The sequence below is a fragment of the Phodopus roborovskii genome, unplaced genomic scaffold (assembly GCF_943737965.1).
Source record: "Phodopus roborovskii unplaced genomic scaffold, PHOROB, whole genome shotgun sequence".
Lineage (NCBI taxonomy): Eukaryota > Metazoa > Chordata > Mammalia > Rodentia > Cricetidae > Phodopus > Phodopus roborovskii.
The window spans coordinates 21,206,114-21,224,696 of record NW_026126558.1 but is presented as its reverse complement, the minus strand read 5'-3'; the positions used below and the strand labels follow the sequence as shown (position 1 = coordinate 21,224,696).

At 42.9% G+C, this 18,583-nt stretch overlaps 1 protein-coding gene across 1 annotated transcript in view; it reads left to right on the top strand.

Annotated features, from left to right (window-relative positions):
• Wwp2 (WW domain containing E3 ubiquitin protein ligase 2) overlaps nucleotides 1-18,583 on the top strand; it is a 121,717-nt gene that overhangs the window by 65,350 nt on the left and 37,784 nt on the right. Inside the window, exon 7 of the mRNA XM_051201722.1 lies at nucleotides 5,839-5,966. Coding sequence (XP_051057679.1) covers nucleotides 5,839-5,966 — 128 coding nt within the window. The remainder of the gene's footprint in view (nucleotides 1-5,838; nucleotides 5,967-18,583) is intronic.

Here is an 18,583-nt window from a genome sequence, read left to right as displayed (position 1 = left end):
CCCTCCCCTCCCTCCTCTCCCTTCCCTTCCTCTCATGTCCTCTCTACTTCTATTTTGAGTACCTGTTTCTCACTGATGCTGTCTTATTGGAAATGGGGCCAGCTCCATTTAAATTTTTTCCCCATGCAGCTATTAAAAGACCAGTTAAGAGTCTGAGTTGAGGCAGGTGCCTCCTAACTGTAGTGCTCTCAGGTGAGTATTGATTCCGATGGCTCAGATTGGCTATGTTTAATAGGATGATTTAGTGACTGTGCTTGATCTGTTAAGTTGGAGGAATGCCATCAGCTGTTAGCTCTTAAATCTCTCTTTCCTACACCAGTGAGGACAGATCTGAGGTTAAAGAGCTTTACGTTCCAGGTCTTGTACTGAGATAGACCAGTGTGCTTCGCATCTGGTTTTTGGCCAACACTGGGCTTTAAGGCTCTCTACGTCGATTAACAGAGATGTTTGTGGGTCTTCTTGGGCTTTGCCTAAGTCACAATCCTATCAAATCCTTCTGTATACCTGTTACCTGCCCTCTAAAATGTGTGCACACTTTTACTTTTTCTTAGTTAGTGAGATAGTTCCACAGTGGCTAAAATATACAAATTATTATTATTACTAAGTTATGAAGTAAGATGAGCATGCCTTTAATCCCAGTACTTGAGAGGCAGAGGCAGTTGGATCTTTGTGTTCAAGGCCAGCCTGGTCTATGTAGTGAGACTGTTTCAAAATAAAAACATGAAACACAAACCACAACAAAACAACAAAAATGCCTTATTATGGTTTTAATTTGCATTTCCTTAGGAATTTAGGATGCTGGTCATCGTGATTGTGTTCATTTACTGTCTGCAGATCTTTGGTGAAGAGTCTGTCCATACCGTTTACCTTTAAAATACTGGGCTAGCTGCTTATTGTTGAGTTTGAGATTTTATGTGTTATATAGGGAAATCCTTATAGTTCTATATTTGCAGTCTGTGGGCTGTCTTTTTTAACTTAATGGTTTTTGGTTTTTTGAGACAGGCTTTCTCTGTCTAGCCCTGACTGTCCTGGAATTTGCTCTTGTAGACCAGGACAAGACAGGCCTGACACTTGTAGAGATCCACCTGCCTTTGCCTTCCAAGTGCTGGGACTAAAGGTGTGCATGGCCACTGTCCAGTTTAATTTAATGGTTTAGGACTTATTTTTTTAATTATGTGAGGTGTGTATTTACTTGTGGGTATGAGCATAATGAGTGCAGGTGCTGGCAGAGGCCAGAGGCATCAGAGCTGGGGGGGGGGGGGTAAGAGACGTTTGTGAGCAGACTGATGGGTGCTGGGAATTGAACCCAGGTCATCTGGAAGAGCAGCCAGTGCTCTTAATTGCTGAATGCTCTCTCCAGTGTAATTTGATTTATTTATATTTGTGTGGGGGGGTGTGTGAGCGCTGCACGAGCTTGTGATTATGCACATGTGCTGGGGGTTAGGTGTGGAGGTCAGAAGATAACTTGGTTCTCTCCTTCAATGTTTACATGGGCTTTGGGAGGGCAACATAGCTTATCAGGCTTGCAAAGCAAGCACTATCCCTGCTGAGTCATCTTGCTGGCCCATCTTTTCATTCTCCTTTTAAAAATTACTTATTTAGGTGCTGGGTATGGTGGCATATGCCTTTAATCCAGCACTCAGGAAGCAGAGGCAGAAGGATTTCTGTGAGTTTATGACCAGCCTGTTCTACAGAGTGAGTTCCAGGACAGCTAGAGATACACAGAAAAACACTATCTCGAAAAAAACAAAAAAATTATTTAGTTAACGTATATTATATGTATGAGTGTCTGCATATATGTTTGTGTATCACATGTGTTCCTGGTGCCCAACTAAGGAGCTCAGACAAGATGGCCAGATCCCCTGGGACTACAGTTACAGTCAGTTGTGAGCCGCCATGTCAGTACTGGGGAGTAGAGCCCTGGTGCTCTAATTACCAAGTTACCTCTCCAGGGCCTGGTCTTTTCATTTGACAGTGTCTTTGGAAGTACAGTTTGTCATGGTAGCATTATGGATATACATGCGTGTTGGAGCAAGACTACAGGTCACTGTTTCGCCTTGGGGTCAGGGACTATTTTGCTTCAGAACAGGGATGTCAGAGGTAATGGATGAATACAGTTCACTGATCAACATGAAGGGTGAGACAAGCTGTCACAAGGCATCCAAGATGTAGTCAGGGTACAGAAAAAGTTTCAGGATTGAGATGAGAGCCAAGAGACCTATTCTGCTTCAGAACCACTTTGACCAGTGTGGAGAGAATCCTAAGCTCTGACTTTGACTGGCATTCCTTGGTGGCTTCAGTTCCTGAGGGAGGAACCAAGGTAAGGACATTATCAACATTCATGGAAGGACTGGACAGAAACAGAGCTAAGTTTCTGTATCTAGGCAACTTGAAACAATTGTGGAGTTTGGCCTGACTGGCATGGTGGTTCAGCCCTCTCCTCGCTGCCTGGAGGGCTTCATAGAACCTCCTAACCCCACAATGTGGAGGGGGTGAAGCCAAGGTTGAAGTCATTGGCAGAGCTGAAGCCAGGCTGTCTGTGGCAGTAGCCAGCTCATCTCCTCCCTATTGCCTTGAGTTTGTCCTAGCGTTATTCTGGCCTGTGGTGTGTGGTTTCATGGAGTGGGCCAGTTTGTAATCACGACACAATCACATCTTCTAAGGGTTGAATGAGCAAGCCAGGAGAGGAAACTGCTAAAGAGATTTTCCTCAATTAGTGGGGCCTTATCTTCCCTTTACTTTAAAGGGAAGTACAAGAGTAAGAAGAGGGGGGTGGAGGGAGAAAGGGAGGAGAGAGAATGAGAGACAGAGAGAGGGAGGGAGGAAGGGAGGAGAGAGAGAAAGAGAGACAGAGAGAGGGAGGGAGGGAGGGAGGAGAGAGAGAAAGAGAGACAGAGAGAGGGAGGGAGGGAGGGAGGAGAGAGAGAATGTGTGTGTGTGTGTGTGTGTGTGTGTTGTGTTGTGTTGTGTTGTGTTTGGGGGAGGTGGTGGCAGTTGGCTGCGGGCAGGGAGGCAGCAATTCATGCAAAGTGCTCCCAGCTGCCCCTGGTTTATGGACTAATCCCGGCCCTGCTCCAGCCTGTCATTCAGGGTAAGCTGCTATCATTAGTGGTTAAACATTTCTGAAAGTATTCCTTCTCAACTCTAACCACATGCCCTTTCGTGGAGGAAAGGTGGGGAGGAGCCAGGAGAGCAGTGTGTCCCACCCTGTTGTCCACATCCAGCTACTCTACAGAGTGACAAGGAACCTTGGCCCTAGAAGAAGTCAGGATTTGTCAAAGCCTGTGTGTCTGCTTCTGTTCCCTGAAGAACAGAGGTCTACCCTAAAGGCTGTGGGTCCCAAACCTAGGAGGCCTGTTTTGTTCTTGTAAGGAAATTCTTGGTTAGAATAAACTTTTATTAATCAATTTCACCTCTCGAGCTCTCTGCTCTCAACACATGCATACACTGAGCCATTCTGAACAGTTGCTGAACATTGTCGCTCCCTCAGGAGCTGGGGACTGCTTTCTGCTTTTGATGTGAGGCTGTGGTGAAGGGCTTTGCAGTAACATTTCTTCTCATGATGTGGGAGCTTTGAAATCTTTCTTTTACTGAGGTATGGTTGACAGCTTTTGATTTATGAAATTAGTGCAGGGAAAAATAAGAAGTAATGGGAATCCTCTTTAACTTTCAACAATTGCACTGTCTTTAGGTAGTATAGACCCCAGAGTTTGCTAGGTCTTGGGGGTCTCACATTCTCCATCATTTTCACTGTGTTTTGTTTGATTGTTTTGTTTTATTTTTTAAGACAAGGTCTGCTTTGTAGCCTCGGCTTGCCTGGATCTTACTTTGTAGGTCAGGTAGGCCTTGAACTCATAGAAATTTGCCTGCCTCTGCCTACTGAGTGCTGGGCTTAAAGGTGTGTGCCACCATTACCAATTTTTTTTTTCAAGATAAAAATCTCATTCAGTAGTCTTTGGTACAGTACTTGTTGTATAATCAAGGCCATCTTCAAAGTCTGAGCAATCCTCCTGACTCAGCTTCCTGAGTGCTAGCATTACAGATGTATGCCACCATATCTAGTTCTACACACACACACACACACACACACACACACACACACACACACACACACACACAAACTTGCTACCCCAAGAACAACTGTTACTTCTCTTAAAAAATGTTTATGGTTCTTTTCCGTATCAGAAGTATACAAGTGTACAGAGAAGGAAACTAGAAAAATCAACAAAGTATCCCTATTCCCAGCTTCCAAGATAATCACCATTAATGTTGTGGTTTATGTCTATCTTGTACAAGAGTCCGATACTGAAAGCTGGGCATGGTGGTGCACACCTGTAATCCCAGCACTGGCCAGCCTGGTCTGCAAAGTGAGTTCCAGGATAGCCAGGTCTATACAGAGAAACCCTGACTTGAAAAAACAAAAAAGAATCTGTTACTGAGAAAGTAGGTGGTAGATGGTTTATAACCCCTTACAAAGCCAACTGTTCCTTGTGCTGTGGGCCTGTCCTAGCCTGCTGGAGAGATGCTCTCAGTAGCAGGAGGACTCTGCAGGGTAGTCAGTCCTCCCAGCAAGAAACTCTCTGTTAGAGGTCAAGTCTTACCACTTGCCCAATAACTGGGGAAAGTAGCTCTAGACAAAGTCATCAAAGGTCCACCCATTCCACCATCATCCTCTAGCCAAGGAGGAGGGGCTGGGTGAGAATTTATTCTGTAGAACTTCCTGTTGTAAATGGAGGCAAAAGAGCCACTGTCGGAGTGGCCACACTGAGTGAGATGGTGCATTAAAGTGTAATGCACAGGTCATGGTGGTGTAACTCAATGAGTATGGATTTCCTCTGGGGTCACTGTGATCAGTTAGTTCTGTTGTTGCTGGCCTTTCTGCCCCATGCCCTATAGTGGAAGTTATTTCTCAGCCTTTGGTTCCCTGCCTGGAAAGGACCAGACTTGTTGAGCCTGGCAGTGGTGGTGCATACCTTTAATCCCAGCACTCGGAAGGCAGAGACAGGTGGATCTCTGTGAGTTAGAGGCCAGCCTGATCTACAAAGAAAGATCTGGGACAGGATCCTAAGCTACAGAGAAACCCTGTCTGGGGACCAGAGGGGAACCAGACTTGTCCTTATTCAGTAGATGCCATTTGAACCATCTAGTTGTTAGAAATTAAATGATGACTGTGGGCATACCAATAATGTTCATTAGAGAAAGAGCCAAACCCAAGACAGAGAGGCTTGGATGTTTTTACTGAATGGAGTAGATGAACCCTATAGAACAAACTTTTGTCATTGTTGCTTTGTGCTTTGTGCTCTGAGAAAATAAGTTTCTTCTGCCAGATCCTTCCTTAAATCCATTTCTGTGTTGGCTTTTACTCACCTGGAAAGCTGTTGAGTCCCCTTGTCTAGGTGTGATGTCCCAACATATGCACTGGCTCACAATGCTTAGCCATCCTCCCAGCCATAGAAAAATGATTTGCATAAGCTTGGGCCCCTTTACCTAATTGGGAGAAACAGTTCTTCCACTGCCCATCCAGAGGTTCTTGTTTATTTCTAACATCTAAGCCCAATAAAAATAATGTGATGGTCACAGGCTATTTTGCCAGTTATTTCAAATGTGGGGGTGATTTGCTCCAGATTTGTTTATTGCAAGTGGAAAAGTTTGCACAAAGCTGCCTTTTGGGCTTTCACCAAGAAGGAAGCTTCCCTGGGTCTCCGCTCAGAGCCAGCTCCTGTTTAGTACAAAGCTGGAGTGGCTACAGGTCTTGTTTCTAATAAATAGCAAGAGGGGGAAGTGTCTTTCTTTCTCACAGTGACTTATGTTGGTCTTCTTTCTACTCTGAACCCCCAGAACGCACAGACATTCAGGTGGCTCAGCCAGAACAACCACAGCAACCAGCGACCAAAGCCCTGGTGCTAGGAACCGGCACCGCCAACCTGTGAAGAACCCCAACAACAGTGGCTTAGCCAATGGCACAGGTGAGTGATGACACCCAGCATCAGCCTTTGCCTGTCCTGTTTGCACTCAGGGCATTGCCTTCTGTGCCAGGATGTAGTGGAGTGAGAGACACTCCAGCACTTGTGTGAATTTGAGTCCATTACTTATCCCATTGACCCATCTTCTTTGAGCTCTGGCTTACTCTGGGCAGCCAAGGTTATTCTCCATGTTCCCATACATGCCTAAAATACTCCTTTGTGCCTGGGGATGTAGCTCAATTGGTAGAGTATTTTTCTAGCGTGCATGAGGCAGACCTGGGTTCAGTCTTCAGTACCTTATTAAACTGGTTTAAGGAGGTAGGAGGATCAGAAGGTAAAGGTCATCTTTGGCTACATGACAGTTCAAGGCCAGCCTGGGATACATGAGATTCCGTCTCAGAAAATAAAAATGAAAACCAAAATATTCCTTTGTAGATATTTGTTTATTTGGTTTCTTTGTGTATCATCCCTGGCTGTCCTGAAAATCACTGTAGAACAGGCCAGCCTTGAACTCACAGATCTGCCTGCCTCTACCTCTAAAGCACTGGGATTATCGGGGTGTGCCACCATTGCCCAGGCAAGAAAATTTTTAAAAAGTGTGGTTTTTCATTAATTTTTTTTCAACATTGAGTTTCATTTAGATTAAAAAAATTATTTAGTTTATTTTTTATTTATTTTTATTTTATTTATTTATTTTTGAGACAGGGTTTCTCAGTGGGATGGTCCTGGCTATCCTGGAGCTTGCTTTGTAGACTATGATGGCCTTGAACTCACTGGGATCTGCCTACCTCTGCCTCCCAAGTGCTGGGATTAAAGGTGTGTGCCACCACCGCCCAGCTTTAGTTTAGAGGTAGGTAGGTGTGTGTGTGTGTGTGTGTGTGTGTGTGTGTGTGTGTATGTATGTATGTATGCCTGAGGGTATATATGAGCACCACATGTATGCAGATGCTCTTGGAGACCAGAAGAGGTTGATATATTCCTTCAAACTAGACTTAGAGGGATTATGAGGCACCCAGTGTGGGTGCTAAGAACTGAACCCAGAACAGTTAACCACTGAGTAATGTCACAGTCTTGTGTTGTTTTTTGAGATAAGGTCTCACTGTGTAGTACTGGTTGGCCTGAAACTCAACTGTGTAAATCAGTCTAGGATATGCCTATCACTCCCCCCAAGTGTTAGCTAGCATCAAAGGGGAGGGCTACTACACCCAGCCTTAGGTATCTTATTTATATCTGACATATTTAAAGGAAAAAAAAAAATCCCCTACTTGCGGAGTTTGTCAACTAGGGAAAAAGAAAAGACCAAGTTTGCCCAAGAGCTGAGTGGAAGATGACAGCATTCTAAGAGGTCAAGAGGCTGACAAGTGTTAAGTTCCCACCAGGTGTTGCTATTACCATTTCCAGCGTGGCCACTGTGGGAGAAGAGACATTTACTTGGTCCTATCCACATCCAAGAACTTTTCTGCACTTGGCTATTTCCCTGTACTTAGGAAGGGAAAACCTGTTACAAAGTAAATCATTTTAATCCTATTTCTGTCTCACTGAGACAATGCCAGGCCAGCATCTATTTTCTGAAGTTCTTGAGGACTGTTAAATCTTTAGTGACAACAGGTCATTTGGTCATTTGTTTTCATTTGGAGCGGATGGAAGGAGATGTGGATATTTGCTTCCACAGACAGTAGATAGGGGAGTGTAAATCCTGTTGGGAGTGACCCAGAAATGACTTTTATAGATGCCTGTTTGTGATTGCAGAGGTGTGACATGAAGACACAGCAGTATAGTTTGTCGTTGTGACATCGTTATGGCATGTGTGTGACAGACTGATTGAGTAGCACTCTATTTGAGTTGCTCTGTCATGAATTTCAGTTCTCTGGAAGCAGTGGGTGGGGCTTCAGAGCCCCTCTGTGGCTAATTTTGCCTTATCTCACTGTGTCGGAGGAATGGTAGGTAACGTGGCAAGGCTGGGGCATGTCTTGACTTCCTTGCTGGAGCTGGGGACCTGCTTGAAAGAAATGAGTTAAGCAGCTCTCTGTGAACCTCCTGGACGAGGTCACTGCAGGTGTGAAGTCCTGGCAGCTGCTGTCTCAGCCTGCCCAGTGCTCAGGGTCCAATCACCACATCCTTTCTAACTGCATGGAGGAATGGCAAGAGAGTGGCCATATACAACTCTCCAAGCAGCAGCAAACATGCTCTTCTTAGAAAACAGTTGTTTGTAGAGAACTTCGCAATAGTCCTGCTGCACGCAGGCCCTGTCACCCTCGTACACATGGAAGCAGTGTCCTGATACAGCAGCTGGGCCACCCGTCACTTTATCCTTCCCGGGCTCTACATTACCGAGACAGCAGTGTCCCTCCACCCTCTTCTGCTTCTATAAAAGCTGTTGATGAATTGACTTCATGAGTCAGGATTCATAGATATCTAAAGATTTTTTTTTGAAATTTTCAAAATGGGGATGGGGATAGGATTAGTGTCTGTGTGGGTATATTTGTGAGTGCAGGTGCCCATATAGATCAGAGGCATTGGTTTTCCCCCAGGAGGTGGACTTCCAGGTGATTATAAGCCTCCTGCTGTGAGTTCTGGGAATTGAACAATGAGTGTTTAACCACTGAGCCATCTCCCCAGACCTTCTGGGATAGCAGCAGACTACTAGCTTATGAAGTAGTAGATTCCAGTCATGTCTTTAAAAAGTCACGTGTCTAGCTCCAGACAACCTGGGACATGTTTTATGGTTGTGTGTCTGAATGCCCAAACCATTCCTAAAACCCAGCTTCATAGGGCAGCTCCTGCCTGCTAAAACACAAAGGCCTTTTTGCAATGATGACATTTCATCTTGACCTGGCCGCCTGGACTTTGTAAAAGGAGAAAGCAAGAACTGTGACTAGGATGGGCAGACAGAGGTCCCCCATCTTGGCAGTGTAGGATGTGAATGAGGATGTCTCCATTCCTCCATGTTAGGCCTGTGAGGACCACTTCCAGGATGGCAGCGTAGGAGCTTGTCTCCTACTAGAGTTTTCACAGGCATGCAAGATTAATTTTACAGCCCCCTATTACCTGTGTATTGTACTTATACATATAAAAGACATTAGGGGCAAAGCCAGAACCTAGTTATAGCTGGCGCTTTCACATTGTTACAACTGTAGAATATCCATTTTTATAAAATGAGAGTGAATGGAAGCCTGTCTGTATCAATGCCATGTTTCTAAGTTTTAGAAGTGGCTGGACTCAGAAAAAGACTAATGGCTTCAAACCTCATTGGGCTATGTGCACAGTGATTTGCTGTCTGATTTTTTTATTAAAAATATCACCAAAAATTTTCATCTGTTACAGCTCCCTTAAATGTCATTTCCATGCACAGTGGTTATACAGGCTGTGGTAAGATCTAACTCCCTATACATAGTATATTTGTAAGACTCAGTGACTTACTTGCTGGGACTTTTTTCTTCATTTGTAAAAATAGGGTCAGAGTATATATTTTATACATTGTTATAAGGAATAAGCCATATAAAAATCTATGAAGGGTTGGGAGGGGCATACAGAGTGTGAGGCATGGCACCCAGTACATAGCTTTTATCTGTATGAATAATTTAGTTATGAGGCATGGATATTTGTTTTTTGTTTCATTTCATTAATTTTTTTTTATCCTTGCTTCCGTTTATCTGTGTACTCTTGTTGTTTACTTTTTAAAAGATTATTTTTATTAATGGCATGTGGCATTTATCTGTATGCTCATATGTACACATGTGTAGGGGTCCCAAGCAGGCCAGAAAAAGATGTCAGGTCCCCTGGACCTAGAGTTATTAATGATCGTAAGCCTGCTATAGATTCTGGGAATTGAACTCTAGTCCTCTGAAAGAGTAGCTAGCTGTGCCTCCTGCCAGAGTTTTCACAAGCATGCAAGATTAATTTAACAATCTCCTATTGGCTGTGTATGCATGTAAAAGACATTAGGGGCAAAACCAGAACTCTTCACTACTGAGCCATTCTGTCTCTCCTGCCCCATTGTTTACTCTGTAAAAGTAGTTTTCATGATGGAGTGTAGCTTGCCTACAGTTGGTAGAGTGTTTGCCTAGCTTGCATGAGCCCTGGGTTCAATCTCTATCCACACATAAACTGAACTCGAGAAGCTCGGATTATGAGATCCCATCTCAAAACTCAAGTTAAAATAATAAATTCTAGTGTAGTTAATAGTCATCCAGCATTTAACTGTTCTTCCTCAACTCTTATGTAGTTCTCTGTTTTGTTTTTGAGATGAGAGTAGCTAGCTTGGAAGCCTGTGTACACCAGGCTGGCCTTGAACCCACAGCACTCCTGCCTCTGCATGAATGTGGTACATGTCCTTCTTTGCATACATCTTTGTTCTGTGGAAACATACAAACATTTTTAAAGAAACAGTTGTAGCTGTATTGTCTAGGCTGGCCTTGAATCCGTGGCCTCTAGCTGTCCCACTGGACCCTCCTGAAGTTGATCCTGCATGCACAGGAGTTTGCTGGTACAATTCTTGTGTCAATGGATATGAATTTTTAAAAAATGAGATCAGTTTTCTTTTAGGAGGATTGCTTATATGTCAAAGGCTACATAAAACTTTCACAAAGCAGTGTAAGGATTTTTTTTCCTCCAACCTTATAAATACTGTTCTGGATTTGTATGCTATCAATGTTGAGTCCCATCTCATGGTTTATTATTGCTATAACTTTTTTTTTTTTTTTTTTTTTTTTTTTTTTGCTTTGTTTTGTGTTGGGCATTGAACTCCTGGCCTTTTGCATGCTTGCACACACTGTATCACTGAGCTACTCAGCGCCAGACTGATTTCTTTTGTATTGAAGCCCTGTTCTCACTGAGTGTTAGTCAGGCAGCTTCCACTATGACTTTTCCTTAGAGTGTACACTTCCTACTTTCTTTAACACTATGAGAATTTTTTCTTGTTTTGAGTAAGTCCCACTTACTTTGATTATTGGGATAATATTTAAATTTTTTTTATTTCATGTATATATGTGCTTTACCTGCATGTGTGTCACCACATGGCTGCCTGGCACCCTCTTTACAGGGAGTCAGATGCCCTGAAACTGAAGTTATAAATGGTGGTGAGCTGTCATGTGGGTACTGGGAGTTGAACCCAGGTCCTCTGGAGGAAGTGCCAGTGCTCTTAACCCCCGAGGCATTTCTCCAGCCCTGGCACAGTATGTTTTTAATGTCTAAAAGGGCTAGCTCTGCCTTGTTACTTTTTTCTCTTTGAAAGTCCATAAACTTTTCCAAAACGAATTTTGGACTTTAAACTTTTAGAGACTTGCTAAAAGTAGGAGTTACATTAATCTACTTAAGCTAAGTAAGATTTAATTTTACTATTAGTCAGGCACAAAGGTATGGTTTGTCCACCTTTCCCCCTTTATTCTCATATAATTTTACTTTTGTTCTTTTTGCTTAAAGGTTCATTGTTGTTTTGTTTTTGAGAGAAGGTATTACAAGTTCTGGCTAGCCTTGACCTTGATATCAAGTAGACCAGGCTGGCCTCAAACCCACAGAGATCCACTTGCCTCTGCCTCCCAAGTACTGGGATTAAAGGCATGTGCCACCACCCCTGTCTGTTTTTACTATTTTTAATCATGTGTCTGTGTTTGGTTATGTGCCAGAGGTGTCTGATGTGGGTGCTGGGAGTCAAACCCAGGTCCTCTCCAGCTCCTATTTTAAAACAAAAATTCTTTGGTGTGTGATTTCATGTATGCATTCATGTGTGTACAGATATATGCATGAGTGTGTGCACTCATGCACCTTTGTGTTTGGCCAGAGGTCACTGTTGAGTATCGTCCTCAGTTACTTTTCACCTTATTTTGAAACAAGATCACTATCCCTTCCCTGCCCCTCCCTCTTTTTTCTCTTTAAACTTGGAGCTTGCCAGTTAGTTGCTAGGCTGACTTGCCTGGGATTAAGAAAAAGAATGCCTAGTTCTTGATCTTTTTCTTGGCCAAAGGGTTTCCTATTTCTGAATGAATGTAATTCATAAAGTTGAAGAGTCTAACCAACATCTCAGCAGAGCCTTGTGAAACACTCACAGTTATAGAAACCAGTGGCTATTCAGCTGCCTTGGCTCCCCCGCCCCCTCCCTCCTGCCCTTGGTCCTCCACTCTTCTTCCCATGCAGGAGAACGTCTAGGCCTCTTCATTTCCTTCTTCCCCGTTACTTCCCTCATGATACTCAGGACTCGAGTGCCAGTTCTGCTGCTTGCTGATGGCATGGCACCTGTCTGAATAGTCATGGAGCTTGCATGTCTTTAATGAAGTGGGAATAACATTTTCCTCATGGGCTGTTAGAATTGCAAATGAGCTAATAAAATTGTCTTTACTAAAGGCAATGAGGGATCCTGGATTGGATTCTAGAACAGAAAAAGCTACTTATTGGAAAAGCTAGTAAGTTCAAATAGAGTCTGGAGTTTAGTTAATAGTATTGCACAGATTGGTTTAGTTTTGTCAAGTGTACCTTAGTTATATAAAAGTGTAACACTAGGGGACATGGGGTGAAGGACCCACAATCTTTTCAACTTTTCAACATAAAGATGCATTCTAAAGTAGGGGTGATAGCACACTCACTCAGGAGGCAGATGCAAGAGGACCATGAGTTCAAGGCCAACTTGAGCTACATAGGCACTACTCCATCTCAAACAGTGAAAAGACAAAAGCTAAATAGCAATTCATTCCCAAATATTTTTAAATACCTGTCCTTTTAAATGGTAATACTATACAATTATCAGATGATTGTAGTTCTAATATCTTTAAAAGTTATTAGATGTAATGGATATATATTTATGAAACAAGTATTTATCAATCGCTGTTTTGCTGAATAGTAAACTATAAGCCGGGACAAGGCCTCTGACTTCTGTGCTGTATAGCTGAGGCCACGGGCACTGCAGAACCTCTATAGGCAATGGCAGTCTGAACTGCAGTGATTTGGACAACGTCTGGGGAACAGGGCTGGTGCCACAGAGATAGGCAAGAATGCAGGGGATAAATAAAGTGTTGCTGAGGGTGACTCAGGCTGTAGAGTGCTAGCAGGCCTGAAGCGCTGGGTTTAATTCCCAGCACTACATACACTGGGCATACCTGAGTCCCAGCATTCCAAAGGTAAAGATAGAAGGATCAGATATTCAGGATTAATGTTGGCTACATAGTGAGTCTGGGGCTAGCCTAGGATACTGAGACCTTGTCTCAAAAAAAAAGGAAGGGTGGTGATATTGTTATTTGTACCAAGGGCAGAGATAGCCTGAATCATTTTCAGGTTTCCACTGGGGTAAAACTGGATCCTTGGCTTTATCATAGAAAAGAATTTCAGGATGAGTAGTACCAAGCAGAATTGGAGTTTATTAAAAGTCACTTATTATTTTTATTATTATTTATTTTACTGAGATGGCCTCACTATGTAGCCCTTGGCCTAGAACTCTGTGTAGACCAGGTTTGGCCTTAAACTCAGATCCAACCACCTCTGTTTCCAGTAGGCTTTATTTTTACTTTATGTATATGGATGTTGTACCTGCATGTATGTTTGTATATCACTTGGGTGCCTGGTACTCTTTGAGGCCAGAAGAGAATGTCAGATCCCCTGGAACTGGAGTTGTAGACAGTTCTGTATGGGTGCTGGGAACCTGGGTCCTCTTGCAAGAATAATAAGTGCCGTTAACTTCTGGACCAACTCCAGAAGTTAATATGTAATGTAAGCACAAGGGCTGTGAGGAGCACTTGGGAAGAAAATAAGACACCAAGAGCATGGTTATGGGCTAAAGAAGAGACACAGTGCCATTGTCTTTACAATATTTGTGTATAGAATTTGATTTCCATGGGGGCTGAAGAAATGTAAGAGAACTTGAATTTGGTTCCAGCACTCATGTCACCCAGCTCATGACTAACTGCAAGCTCCAGGGGCCTCAGCATTCCTGGTTTAAGCAGGTACCTACATTCATGTGCATACAAAATTTTAAATTAAAAAAAAAAAGCATTTTAAACTGGCGAGGTGTCTCATGCCTTTAGTCCCAGCAATAGGGAGGCAGAGGCAGGTAGATCTCTGAGTTTGAAGCCAGCTTGGTCTCAAGAAAAGTTCCAGGACAGCCAGGGTTATACAGAGAATCTGTCTCAAAAAACTGTGAGAGAAAAAGTATAGCTCAAACATGCAGAGGCTGCCACTATTGGTGTGTGTGTGTGTGTGTGTGTGTGTGTGTGTGTGTGTGTGATGTTCCCCTAGAGACATTCCTTAAATGTACAAGTGTATGCATGTGTGTTATATGAGGGGAAAAGCACATGGATATCCAGGCACACATAGATGATAACAGTATATATACACTTTTTAGCAATTTCCTACTTAATTTTCTTGGAGTTTTCCCATAGAACTTGAGGCCCATGTGAAGAGCTTTGTCCTATGTACTCTTCCACTAACCCCAGCTAATATGGGGGAACTTTTACTATCAATAAGGGCTTTAATGCACAGACTGCAATGTTTAAATCCTATTCCTCTGTGTTTTTTCTATAACATTGTAAAAAGCTTTAATTGTAATTCTAGGTGGGTGGGTGTGTGCTGAAGAGTAGAGGGACCCAGTTTGTAGCGCCAGTGCTGCAATATGCTCCACTTATTGGGCAGAGGCCTAGAGATTGAAATAAAAGACAAGACAGTGCATCATTTGTTCAACAGCAATGTCCAAATGCCGAATGCTGTTTACTGTGGGGAAGGACCAGGCTTATGTACTGACTCAGAGCACAGTGGAAAACAATCACGGGTCAAGCGAGCAAGTTCTCGGGTTTAGTTCCTCCCCAGCAGATGTGTGTTAGCAAATCAGGAAGAGTACCAAGAACTGCTCTGGTGCAAGATGTTCCAGCCAACAGCTTCAGGCTTGTTCAAGGTGCCTCGGGGGTCCATGCAGGGTCCTACACCAGTTGGCTAGAGGCATTGGGTCCCTTGGAGCTAGGTTACAGGTGATTGTGAGCCATCAGACAGGTGCTAGGAACTGGAAATCAGGTTCTCTGGAAGAGCAGTATGTACTCATAATGGCTGAGCCATCTCGACACCTCCATCCCCTCAGTAATTTTTTAAAGAAAAGAAATCTCATTTTTATCAGCTCATTATTCTGGAGACTAGCAGAAGGAGACAGCTTTTCCACATCCATCCCTCATAAACTGAAACTGGGGGAAGCAGAGTGGTTGAGGGGCAGCTCCTCTTTATTTAAATGAAGACCACACCAAGGGAATTAGAATCAGTGTTTGGCAACCTCCAACGAATTATTGAATTATTTTTCAGTTTCTGAACTCTTTGTTCATTCACTTATTCTCTGACTTTTCACAATTTAGTTCATTATCACAGCTCTGTGGTAGGTCTGATATGCTAGAGAAAAAACCCCAACAAAAACCAGCACTCTTCTATAGACCTTCATCTCTGTTCTTACAAATTTAGTTTCCCTTTTACATTTTACACTGAATTTATCTAGTAACTTAAAAAGGCATGGTGGAGTTTTTTTTTTTTAAGATTGGAATTGCATAAGGCTTATAGATTTCATAAAGAGGATTGCCATCTGTTGTATATACTAGCTTAGCTCAGACATAAACAGAGTTTTGCATTTATGTTGGGGAAACAGTCATTGTACAGATTTGGTTATTGAGTATCTGATGTAGCCTCTTTGCCAGGCAGTATTAACACTGAGAAGAAAGCAAGCAAATCTCGGCTAAGGATCATCTCAGGGACAGTGCACTTGCCTTGCCCGTGCAAGCCTCTGGGTTTGATGCTCAGCACTGCAAGATAAATAAATAGAACAAAACCCAAAGGACTCAGTCAGAAGCAGTTTCACATTTCCGGCTTGCAGCTATTTGTTAAAGTCAAGCTTGGTCACATCCTGAGAAGACGTTTTGGTTTCATGACTACCAGCGTTAGCAAGTTGGATCTGGTTATATGTAATCTTGGTTCCCACTGAAGGATGTGCAGAAAAGTGGAGTGAGTGGCTTAAGTCCTAGGAGCAGATAGAGGAATATGAATTAAATGTCCTATGGCTATGCCAGGTTATTTAGCCTCTTGGATGCTTGTTTCCTCCATATAAAGTGGGACAATTGAGCTGCCTAACTGGTGGGGTTGTGTGTGAAGCTTAACATAAACTAAGAGAACTTTATGTCCTGTTTGGTACACACACCCCATCCCATATTCAGTAATAATGTTTATTATTCTTATTTAAATTTGTCGTCTGGGACTGGAGAGATGACTCAGCAGTTAAGAGCTCTTTCTGCTCTTTCAGAGAACCTTGGCTCAATTCCTAGCACCCACATGGCAGCTCATAACCTTCTCTAATTCCAGTTCCAGAGAATCTGTTGCCCTCTTGTGAACTCCTCAGACACAAGCACACAAGTAGTGCACATGCATTCATGTAGCAGAACATATATACACATAAATATAGTGTTTTAAAAAAATTGTTATCTGGCTCTCTTGGTCAGAACCTTATACTATTTGGGAGTAATGATAGGCAGTTACCAAAGGACAGCCTAGAAACAGTGAGGAAATAGTAGCCTTTGTATTGGGGTCAGAGCCAGAGAGTAATGAGAAACAGAAGGTATACCAGATACTTATTTTGACTTGCTTTGGTGTGGAGAGTGGAGGCCAGTGATGGAGTTAAGCTGAACTTCCTTCAACTACACTGCTCAACAGTAAACTATAACTGTGGCTGTCTCCTCAGAGGAGGTCCAGGAGCAGGTACACACCAGCTGTTTTAGGGGAACAAATCTCTGAATTAGATGATACTAAATAATGACTAAGATGTTTTGCATTGAAATTTTGATATAAATGTGTAGATCTGCATATAGCTCCTCTATTTTCAAAGAATTGTAATTCTTTAAAACCTTATTTGATCTCTCTTACAAGTTAGTGGATTTATGGTGCTTTTGGACCCTTGTAGACATAGTAATCATCAAAAACCCAAAGAAACAGTGAGGTAAGAAGGTTTAGGAGCTACTTTGTTTCACTTGTAAGTCTGTTGTTACCTTGGAGACAAGTCCTTAGTTCTAAGCCCCTTTTATGTAGCTATTAATCCCTGCTTCTTGAATCAAGGATTTTTAAAACAGAGGTTCTTAACCTGTGGGTCACAACCAGTTGGGGATGGACAGCCCTTTCACAGGGGTCAAACATCAGATATCCTGCATAGCAGAGATTTACATTACAATTCATAACAGTAACATAATTACAATTATGAAGTAGTATTGAAATAATTTTATGGTTGAGGATCGCCACAGCATGAGGAACTGTATTAAAGGGTCGCAGCATTAGGAATGTTGAGAACCACTGCTTTAAGAGGACATTTTGGGGAGCTGGAAAGATGGCTCAGTGGTTAAAAGTGCTGGCTACTTTTGCAGAGGACCTGGGTTCAATTGTAACTCCAATTCCAAGAGATTCAACTTCCTCTTCTGGCCTCAGTGGGCCAGTGCATGCATGTCGTGCACAGACATTCATGGGAGCATAACAGTCAAACACATAAAATAAGATTAAAATAATAAAAGAGAACATTATAGAAGTCTCTACAGTTTACATGTGCAGAGGTGTTTGAAGAAAAGCGCTGTCCATGTCTGGCAGGCAGATGGCAGCTTTAAAGGAAAGGATGTGCCCTGTAAACTTGGCCTTGGTCTTGCTTCACTTACACCAGTGCCCTTCCTTATCATCGTCCTCTTTCCTGCCACTCTTGTATCGGTGTCAGTGTAACCATAGCATATTAGAAAACCCTAAGAAAGTTTATTTAACTAACTTACTTACAATCCCTTTTCTGGGTCTGGGGAAGTGGCTTAGTGAGTGAGTGCTTGCTTTTCCATCATGGGGACCAGAGTTTGAATTCCCCAGTATTCATATATAAACTACAGGGTAAGCTTGCATGTGCCTGAAGTCCCAGCACTGGGGGGGCAGAGACAGGTGGATCCTGAGAGCTTGCTGGTGGACAGCCTGGCCAAAGCAGTAAGCTTCTGGTTCAGTGAGAGACCCAGTTTCAAAGGAACAAGGCAGAGAGAGATAAAGCAAGATACCCGATAGCCTGCTGCAGCCTCTGCATGCAAGTGCACACATGGGTGCCCATTCACATGCACAACACACATAATTCATTTCTCATGTCCTTTGGAAGGCATTACTAACTTAATATAATATTTATAGTATGCTTTTGTTGTTTTTTGTTTGTTTGTTTGTTTGGAAATAAGTTCTCATTATATAGCCCCAGCTATCTGGCAGAGAGCTTATTATGTAGCCCTTTAACCAAAATACCAGAGATTGTGTCACTTGTCACCAAAACACTAATGAACAGATTTGGGAATTGTTCTTTTTAATTATGTATAGGTATGTGCAGATGAGGCCAGAGGTGATGGATGCCCTGGAGCCATTTGACATGAGAGCTTTGAGCCTAACTCTGGTTCCTTGGAAGAGCTGTCTCCCTAGCCCTGGAAATTGAATCTTTAGGCTATACTTTATTTAGATCTGACAATCTATGAAAACAAGATCAGTACTCCAGAGAATCTACCTTCCTCCCACTGCTTACCAGCACACCTTAATGGTGCAGCTCTCCTTATTGTCTCCTGTACTTTTGTTATTATCAAATCTCTCGTGTAGCCAGCTCTCCTGAGTCCCACTTGGGTAGGTTA